The 11,042-nt window shown below is 27.4% G+C and overlaps 1 protein-coding gene across 1 annotated transcript; it reads right to left on the reverse strand.

The window, feature by feature from the left end:
- Positions 1 to 2,960: 2,960 nt before the first annotated feature.
- Positions 2,961 to 3,701, reverse strand: LOC107480007 (probable WRKY transcription factor 75). The gene is made up of 2 exons (XM_016100131.3): positions 3,408 to 3,701; positions 2,961 to 3,315 (listed from the first exon to the last, which is right to left on the reverse strand). Exons 1-2 carry the CDS (start codon positions 3,668 to 3,670, stop codon positions 3,108 to 3,110), a joined length of 471 nt encoding a protein of 156 aa, XP_015955617.1. The 5' UTR covers positions 3,671 to 3,701; the 3' UTR covers positions 2,961 to 3,107.
- Positions 3,702 to 11,042: the final 7,341 nt, after the last annotated feature.

The following is an 11,042-nucleotide window of genomic DNA, read 5'->3' on the forward strand; positions in this document are numbered from 1 at the left end:
CTAACGAGACATGTGAGCAGTGTTAGCCAGGTCACCAATGGAGTTGACAGAAAGACAAACGTGATTAGCTTGGGTAACTTTCGGAGACTCTTTTGATTAACTTTATCTTTCTGGGATTAATATGGAGATCTTAGTATCTTTTAGGGACGAATTTGATATTTAACTCTTATTATTGTTATTATGTGAGCTGACTTTTTTATCTTTCTATTTAATTTGTTTAAATAGAACATAGTTTTTTCAAAAACATATTAGTTTGAGAATAAATTTAAATTAAAGTAAATTTAGATTAGTTTTTTTCAAAAATTTTAATTTATTAGCTTAGAAATATGAGGTAACTACAATAATCAATAATTACATGAACTTATTTAAGATAACTTAAACAGATAACTTAAAATTTAAAAAATAACAATTTAAGCAAAATAACCTATCGAAACAAATAATTTAAAATTAAAAGGTAACAACTTAATTAAATAATAATTTATAATTTATAAATAAAATTTTAAAAAATAATAAACAACCTAAGTAAATAATAATTTATAATTTTTAAAAGAATTTTCTGATGACATCTAAATAAATAATTAATTCAACAATATTAAAAATTAAATACCTAACAATTTAAAAAAACGTATTTAAAATTTAAAAAGTAATAACTTAAATAAATAATAAATTATAATTTATAAATAAAAATTTAAAATTTTTAATAATGATACCTAAATAAATAAATTTCTAAATTTAATGTATGAGTAATGTGTCAACAAAAAAATCTTTTTATTTATAGTACTATAAAGATATAAAAATAAAAATTTATTTTAGAGATGTTGTATAAAAATAACTTTATAGAACTAGACCTCGCACCGATAAAGTGAGTGCGATATAGAAGAGATTGAATTTCAATGGCTTTAGAATCAAGATTAGAGATATGGCTAATTCATCTAGTCGTCGATATCAATAGGTGATGTAGTCTTGTTAGACAAAGCTTGAATCTCTCAAAGTTGTATAGGCGTTTCATTAATTAGAAAAGCGTATATTTAGTTATGTTGTTTGCAAAATTAAAAATATTATTTTTACATCAAGATTAGTTATTATGTATTTATATATAAATATATATATTATTTAATTTATTTTTAGTATGTATTTTATATTTTAATTTATATTTTATTTTAATATTAATTTTTTTATTTTTAAAATATACTTAACATGATTATTGCAAAATACTACTTGAGTGTAACTGCTACTTTATACTGGGTTTTCACTTTTTTTAACAAAATAATTTCATTAGTCTTTTCAGTTATCAATAGTATTAGAATTCAGTAATGTTAAGGGGTTAGTATTTTTGTGATTTGTAATTATTAATTAGTTATTATTAATATTTTTAATAGTATGAGATTATATTTATTAATGTAGAATTATATATTTTTTTATGGTTAATTACTGACTAAATTTTAATTAAAGTGTTAGCCCTAAGACTTTTTTATTAGAATCAGCAACCACTTATATAAAATATATATTGAAATACAAAATTAATTTGGTATTTATTTTTTTTTTATTGGTAGGCATAATATTTTGTTTAGAGTATTTATCCATTTTGGTCCTCAAAGAATTTTTAACCAGACACTTTAATTTTAGTCTTCAATTAAAATTAATTACTCAATTGATCCCTAATAATTAATGTTTTTAGTCACTTAGGTCCTTTACTCCGTCAATTCTAATAGAGGAGAAAATAGTCCCTGGAAACTCTAACAGGAGACAAAATAGTTCCTGACCTCCTCTATTCGAAAACGACACTGTTTTTTCCCATTTTCATCATATCTCGCATAACACTCACAGTTTAACACTTTAATTTCAAGTTACATAATGCACACTCTGCAACTTCAATATTTACAAAAAGAAAATTTCTCAACTTGTTCTCAACTAATTCATACTCCGAAAACTAATGACTATGTCTCTCAAGTACTTATCGTCTTTGATGGATCCCATGAATCTAGACAGCAAGTCTGATTTGTTAAAACCCGTCGTCATCGCCATCTCACTCCTCCTTTGCCTTATCATCTCTATGACTACATTGTCTACCACTCTGATCACTTCTTTCAACTTCTTCTCTGAACCAATAATATTCAGTAATCACTTGAGTTTTCATATGAGCGACAACAGTGACATTGCTCGTTGTACTGATAGCTTGGATGCAAGGTCGAAGTTGTCTGCCAACTTGGACTCCATGAGAGAAGGAATGAAGCACTCGGGGTCCATCCCAACAATCTATATTGCTTGCCGAAGAGTGGAGAAAGACGTGTCCTTGGGATAGTTGTGGAACTTGGTCTTGAGAATATGGTGGACGTTGTCGGAGTTGGAGATGATGCTGTTATCGAGGACGTAGAGTTGGATGCTTCTGGTGGATGAAGTACAGAGGAGGTGGGTGTACCAGTCACAGAGATTTAGGAAGTGTGTAGTCCATGACATGTTGAGATAGGTGCGACACGCATGACAGTTACACCATGACTTGATCTTGAAGCTGAAGAGGAGGAAGGGAAAGATGGAAAAGAAGACTGTGAACGTGAAGAAGGAGGGCATGAATGTTAGAATTATGTGAGATATGATGAAAATTGCGGAAGAATAGTGTCGTTTTCGAATAAATGGGTCAGGAATAATTTTGTTCCTGTTAGAGTTGTCAGGGATTATTTTGTCTCCTATTAGAATTGTCATGGATGATTTTGTCCCCTGTTAGAGTTGTTAAGGACCATTTTGTCTTCTGTTAGAGTTGACGAAGTTAAAAACCTAAGTGACTAACGAAATTAATTGTTAAGAACCAATCGAATAATTAATTTTAGTTGTTAATAACATAATATTATCCGATCCTTTATGAATATCAATATAAAATTTCGTCGCTAACATTCTTAATTTTCAAAAGATAAGATGATAATCATTTGATACTTCTTCAAAATTGAAAGAGAAACACAATCTAGTTTATAATTATAAATTTATATTGATATATATCAAACTAATAACCACTCAACAAATGAGGATTTGAATTGTCATTTATGTACGGAAATAAAGAATATGGTTGAGATAATGTCAGCTTGCATCAATACATAGTCCCATATATATAAATCCTAATTAGGTTGTTGGAGATACATAATAGGGTTGGACTTAGTTGTGTATTGGAAGTTTCTCAAGATCTGCTCGAAGCTTTCAGTAGATTTCTCGACAGGGTGAATATGGACCCCTTCATAGGTTGTGATCACGATTTGCTCGTCCATGGAATGCCGTTGGATTTGTTTCTTCACATTGCACCCTCTGTATGAGCACCTATAGTAACTCCTGAAATAATTGAACCCAAAAAAAAACAAAAATTAGAATCCAAATAATGCATGAGATAAAGATCAAATTATATAGTTAATACAAATATTAACCTAGGGAATTTATTGTTTTTGACAGACTTTTCCCCGTATTTTCTCCAGCGGTAGCCATCATCAAGTATATCAACATGACTCCTTGTTTGAAAAACATATCTGTGCTGCTTCTTCGTCTCTTTCCCACCTTTCTTGCTTGATGATTCTTTATTTGGAGTTCTTAGAATATCTCCTTTCTTAACATCAAGAAAACTGTTGCTACTAGAAACCTTAAAATCAGATGATGATGAGCTAGGGAACAAAATTTGGTGATTATTGTCCATTATTGATTAATTAAGAATTAGAGAGGTTTGCTAAAGAAGCTAAGGGCTGTAGAATTACATAAATCATGGCATATATATATAGGATTTAAATGCGTGCACTATAATAATCTAAGAAGGTGAAAAATGAGGGCGGCATGCTCATACCAACTGGTCTGGTCAATATCCATTGTCTTTGACTAATTGGAGAACTGATGCACGTAACTACATATAACTGGAATTCATGTGCATGGAAGTTTGACCTTATAGTAATAAGGTGGAATATCATTAAATTATACGCAGACATTATACTTCACCTGTTTTCGATCTCATAAAGTTACTAAAGTTGAACGTTAAATTTAATGCATATTCTAAAGTAATTTTGCCGAAAGGTTGAACAGGAGGAGGCTGTGCCTACAGAACCTGATTTCGTTACTTTATTTTTTTTTTCTTTTTAAATTTTATTTTGATTTATATCATTTTCATCAAAGACGTGGCAATATTGGCAACTGGGAAATGAAACGTGATTGTTGACCAAGAAGAATATGGAAGTGCTTATTGCACATTTTTATATACAACATTGGATACACATATACAGTCAGATTCGTGGATCATGGCTGCACATACTTGAAATTGGTCATAAAGAATTGTAAAAGCCATGATCACTCACTACTATAGCTAGTTTCGTCGAAGTTTCCCATTGGAAGTAGATTAGCATTTCGCCAAATTGTTGAGTATGAGAAATAAAATGAAAATGACGAACTTTGGCATTATTGTGTTACTTTTGCCTACTAGTCAAAGCAGAAAGAATTTCTTATGTCCTGTATTATTAATATGTCTAATATATGTGAAATAATAACAAATATATAAATAATAACAATTTCTATAGATAAAAGTTTATTCTTATGTATAATGATTAATTTTTATATTTTATTCAATAACTAGATATTGAACCAAGGGGCTTTCTAACCTAGTTTGGTAGGAGGCGGCGACTGTGTGGATTTATGGGCCAAGCGTTAGTTACATGTTCGGTTTCTTATTGATACCAAAAATTAAAATAAAAAAAAGACACGCCTTTTCTCTGATCGTTGGGATGGAGGTGGAGGTTTTATTCTATGGGCCATGGGCCATTACAATAAGGGGCCTGAAAAAAAAAAGATTTTCCACGGAAAATACATAAATAAAAGAATTTAATTAGCTAAAAAAAAAGAATTTAATTGTATAAAAAAATAATTTTAATACAATATCAGTATAAAATAATTTAGACAAATATTTGATTATATAATATTACATCAATAAAAATAATTATTTTTTATATTAATTATATAAATAATCATTCAAAAGAGCAAACATGATCTAACAAAATATTTTACAATATCATTGTATCAAAAATTAAACTCTAAATAAAATAATAATTTTGCCAAGTTTATAGTTATTAGAATTTAGATTAAGTCTTGAATTTTTTTTATATTATAATTTAAAATGAGTCCAATTTAATTTAAATCTTGTTATAGTTTCATGTTTTAGATAGTTAACTTACTCATTTACTCTCTGGATTGTATGTGAAATTTTGGTTGTCTGTGCCTTTTGTACACCCCTCTTCTGGCTCTTGAACAGCAAAACGTTCAGCACAATGATCTATGGTTGTCCGTGATAGGACTGGATTATGCATACAAAGTATTTTTCATTTTAATTATATAAAACAAGACATATTGAAGTGCTGGGACATGTTATCTACTTATCTTATCTGTTATACCTTTTCTGTATCAAGGCGCGGCATTTTAGCCTCTTTAAATTACATGCCATGTGCTGCGTCGAGGGAATTGTGAAACATTTTATTCTGATTGAAGTGATTGCCCGCTCTTAAGTTTGCAACCAACATTAGACATTAAACAGATTCCACGGCTCATCCCAAAATGTCCATGACTACATTCACCCATCCACGTTGGTGAATATGCAATCGCTCAAGAAAAAATAAAACTCCAAAAACGTCACATAAACATCAATGCAGAACAATACTATTCGGACAATAACTCCAGATACACATCACAAATTCAGCAAAACGACAATTTTTTTTTGGCAATCACAAAACGACAATTTTTGGACAAATATACCTTCCAAGGCAGCGACAACAGGCCTTCCAGTTGGTACTGGGCCCAACATTGCGGCCCAAATCCCCCGCAATTTTTCATTTTCGGTTAGTTGGTGGAACTCATTAGGGTAGAGGGGCCACCCTTTGTTTCTTGTAACTTTAACCCCTGCTTATTTCTTCAATTTAATTTAAAGTGATGCTAAAGAAAGATCCTCGTGGCTATTTTTACGTGTTACAATCAGAGGCGTCCACGCCAAAAAATGTGGCTGTACTGACGGGATTATATATAGCACGTGTCAATATTGCTGGGCGGTAATGAGTCTCATCATGTTCAAGTAACGAGCAATTGTCTGGTCAATAATGTTTATCTTTGTTTCGGATGTAGGCAATTTTCTGATAACATATGCTCTGAGTCTGTTTGAGAATCTCAAAGAAAATATCACAACTTATTTAGCTATAACTATAATTGATGTGTGGGGCAATGTGGTCAGAGATGCTAGTCGCAAGTGTGACTACTATAACTTGTTCAGTTGGCTTTGTAATACATTCAAATTTTGGGTGTGTTGAGACCTCTTTTTCCAATCTCAAATAATCATATGCTAGTTAGCTAAGTTAGTTAAAAAACATTGTCTGAGATGGTGAAACATGGAAAACTTTCTACGTATCAAGTTTTGGTTTGTTGGCTACGCTAAGGTTGGATCCCAATTAATCATACAAATACCCGGTAAGGGCAATACCGAATATAGGTCCCACTACCGTCCCAGGCTACTGCTATATCAAGATTCAGTACATCTATGTATTTTTTAAATATTATTTTTTATTCAGTTTTTAGGAGAAAAAAAACAAAAAATCAATAACTTCTTTAATTTTTTGAACTAACTAATACATGAAAGTAAATATAAAAATTGATCAAAGACTGAATTCTAAAGGATAAATAGCATTTTTATCAAGATTTTATTAGCACGATATGATCATATATTCATACAAATGGCCATCAAAGTTCTTAATATCTTGTAATTCAAAATGAATGTTGGTGACAAAATATTTGTATATATATATATATATATATATATTTGTGTGCGTGCAAATCTCAAACTTTTTCCCCCTCTGTACAATTACTATATTCTAATCAACTCAAGGGGTGAAAAAAAATAGATATTCATGCTCTTTGCCTTAAATTTCATCTTGTACGAATTAGCTGACAAGTGTTTTTTCATCCTTCATGATTGCCAGAAGGGGACATTTATCCATCAAAGATCTTATCCTCTAGATAGTGCTTTGGTTGAACATATCCTCCTACTTTTGGAGTTGCGTCATATGTTTTATAGTAGTTAAAGAAATTCTATAAAGCTTCTGATATGTTGATTAATCACGTTGCAATACTAATGGTGGTTAATTATATTACTGCTAATTTAATAGGCTGATGATGATTTAATCGTAATACGACAGTTTGTGCGTCAAATTAATTGGCATATAATTCCTCTTATTGGCATGTGTTGGTCCAGCAGTCAAATTAATTGTCCAATCTTTTGAAAGAATGATTAACCTCTTTTGTCATGTTCTAAAAATCTATCTACTACCGCAGGCATGACGTCAATTTTGGAGGATTCTATCTAGATAGTTATTCATTGCTCGCAATTTCTTCCTTGTGGTATACGAATACGATCGTGTGTGCGTGGAAAAAGAATCACTTGAATGAAACGATTCAAACTTCTCCCCCTTATTATCTCCGTTAATCTCGATCAAATAGATTTTCTGTGAAGCATTGTTTCTGGCTGGTTCGTCTTGCATATTCTCAGATTATATTACACCAAATTTGCATACTATTAAGTCCTAATCGGTTTAAATTTAAAAGTAGTCTTTGAAATTGACTATTTATTAAGGGTGTGTTGGGCAACTATGTTTGAAGAAAAAAAAGTACGTTACAGCTTTTTAAAAGCTTCAATTTTTTGTTTGGCTAATTTTTAAAATCACGTTTACAAGAAACAAGAATTTTTAACTTCTCCATTACACTAACGGACTTTTAGCCACTATATTCAACATTTATTTCTTCTTTTATCAACTTTATCCTTTATATATATTATTACATCATTTATAGAATTCTTATTATTTCTCTCTATACGAGCTTTTTTTATTATTTTTTTATTTGACATTATATATTTTTATAGTTGTAATTTTTGTGTATTATATTTATTATTATCTTTTTATAATAGAATTTATTGATTTCATTAGGTAAAATAAATTAAACAAAAAAATAAAACATAAATAATAATAATAGTTAAAAATTATAGCGTACTAAAAAAAACTAAGAGTACTAAAAATATACTATATAAAAAATATATGAGAAAAAAAGTATAAAAGAAAAATTAAATATGTATAAAAAGATAACTTTATAATTTAATATCATGTTCTTTTAAGTAATTATCTATCTAAAAGTGATTTTAACTAATATTATCCAAACAATATTTATTTTATCAAAATCAATTTTGGTATAGAATTGCCAAACATAAATCATGTTGACACAAATTTACTTCTAGTCAAAATCAATTCTATAAAATCACTTTTATTCAAACTCCAATTTGACAAACTACAATTCAAACACACTAAATTTTTAGGATTTCAATTATATTATAAATATTTTTTAGATTAAAAGAATTATAATATGTTATGAATAATTTGACACTCTTTTACGTTAGATTAGATTAAATGATATCGCTTCAATTTTGATATTAAATATACTAAATACTTGATAAAATAACATCATTTAACTTCAGTAATAATATATTTTTTTGGGAACATAACACAGTCTTGTGATTTATTAAAGTTAAATAACGTCATTTTATCAAGTATTTACGTCAAAACTAAAATAAAATTGTTTCATCTAGTCCAGCATAAAAGGATATATGTTAGGTAAGTCACAATATGACGAGTAACTCGATAAAAAAAAGTGAAAACTAATGTGGTACACATTTTTTAATTTTAAAGACTTTGACAGTATAATTAAAATGTTTAAAATTTTTTTGATGTAAGTGATTAATTTCAAAAGACCACTTTAAAATTTAACATATTCTTTATCTTAACTTGAAAGTTTAAGAATATATATAGAATGATTATATATTCGTTTTTATATTTAAAACAAAAATAAAAATATAAGAATATAGTGTTTTTAAAATTTTATAAAAAAAATTATTATCCTAATGTAAAAAGTGAAAATTTTAATTATTTCAATGTTATAACAAAATTAATTGTTTTGTTATAAAAAAATTTAATTTTTTTATCAATTAATTATTTTGTTAAAAAATGTAAAATAACACATATGACATATTAAATACATGATTAAGTAGTTGATTTTTATATTTGTAGAATATTTTTTTCACAGCTAAACCAATTTGAATAATCAAGGTTTATTAGCTCATAATGGTGCCACGTGATCATCAAATTGACAAATTGAGCACAATCAATTATATATATATATATATTGGAATCATTAGATATTATATAATTCACCTAATAATAATAATAATAATAATAATAATAATAATAATAAACACCTCTTTCTTCATCATTGCTCTGATGAAAAGAGTTTAAGAGATTCACCAAATGATCCTAGCCATTAGCTTGTAAGTTGCAACTGAATGCACGCTAATCTTAAACCTTATGAATTATGATAACCTCTTCCCTAGGCTTCGAAGATTGACACTAACAACGAAAAACAGAAGCAACCTTTATTTTAAGTTTTTAACCCAAAGAAACATGCATTGTTGCTTTTATATGGCTTCTACTTTTGCTACTCCTTAGGACGATATTTTGTTCCTTTTTAGGAACTTTACATGAAAGTAATAAATCATCTCTTAGAAATAAAAGACATCTTTATTGTTACCAAATTTATTCATACACCAATAAATAGCTTCGTCGTCTTGTCAATTTGAGTCCCCTTCCCCCTCTGGTTTAATTTAATGTGCGGCTTTCCATTTGTTGACAGAATATGCAATAGAAAGACATTGTAAGAAAATTGCGTAAGAGTTTGCATTGTGTTAAATGCTTTTACTAATTATTTTATGCGAAATTAATAATTATAATTATTAGATAATAAATTAGTTAAATATATTAAATTATTTAATAATTTTTAATTATATTAATTTTACATAAAAATTTGTACATAAATTTTTATTTTATTTTTATATTCACATAATTAAATATTACACCGATGAATTAATCTATCATATCATATTAATATTTGACCGTTTCTCCCGAATTTCTCTTGATTAAGGATAAAATTACTTTTTTTACGTTATTTAAAGTTAAATATGTGTTAATTTAATATTATATAATAAAAAATAATCAAATTATATTTTAAACCCCAAATTTTTGCGTTCTTATAATTTTAATGCAAATGTCAATTATATTTAAAAGTATATCATATGTTATCTTATATTAAAATATCTCTCGAATAAACGGTGAAAAGACTAAAATATCATTTTGAGTAATAATGTTAAAACAAAAACTAAAGTACCCTTTTTAATCTTTTGATAAAAATAACACTTTAAGAATTATTTAAAAATCCCTTCTAAGAGTTGTTTAATTGTATTATGAATTAAAATTTGAATTTAATTTTAAAAGGACTAATATATCTACAAGTTCATTGTAAAAAATTATAATAATTTTTTAGTATTAATTTTAAAAAGATTAAAATGCTATTGTAGTTCATCTTCAAGGTAAAATACCCTTTTATCTTAGTGTTAACATAAACTAAAATACCTTATAAGTTAATAAAGATGGTTATTGTTTTAGAATTTATAGAAACTTTAATTTTATGTATTAAAAGACTGAAATATATTTTTGAAACATTTTATAATAAAAATGAACTATAAAGGTCGTATTTTAAGGGCATTTTAATTCCTAAATGAATTCTGTAGATATTTTAGTTTTTTTAAAGTAAAATTTATACTTTATTCTTAAATATAGTTTAACAAATTTTAACTTAAAAGGATATTTTTAAAATTAATTCTAAAAGATTTTGTTATAAAAACATTTATAAAATACTTTAGTTTTTTTTTTCATCATTAGTCGAAAGAATCTATGAGTCTTTTAATTGTAAGTTAGAAAAATATTTTAGTATAAAATAATCAATCATACTATTTATGTCGCATAGAAATTTTACTAATCAGCTGTGTATAAATACATATTTGTAATTTCATAATTTTTTATTATACTACAATAAACAAGTTTTATTAGTCTATTAGTCTATTGCATATTTATTATTCTATTATATCATGTTTGATTATTTAATTAAAAAATATGAGT

The sequence above is a fragment of the Arachis duranensis genome, chromosome 3, assembly GCF_000817695.3.
Source record: "Arachis duranensis cultivar V14167 chromosome 3, aradu.V14167.gnm2.J7QH, whole genome shotgun sequence".
NCBI lineage: Eukaryota > Viridiplantae > Streptophyta > Magnoliopsida > Fabales > Fabaceae > Arachis > Arachis duranensis.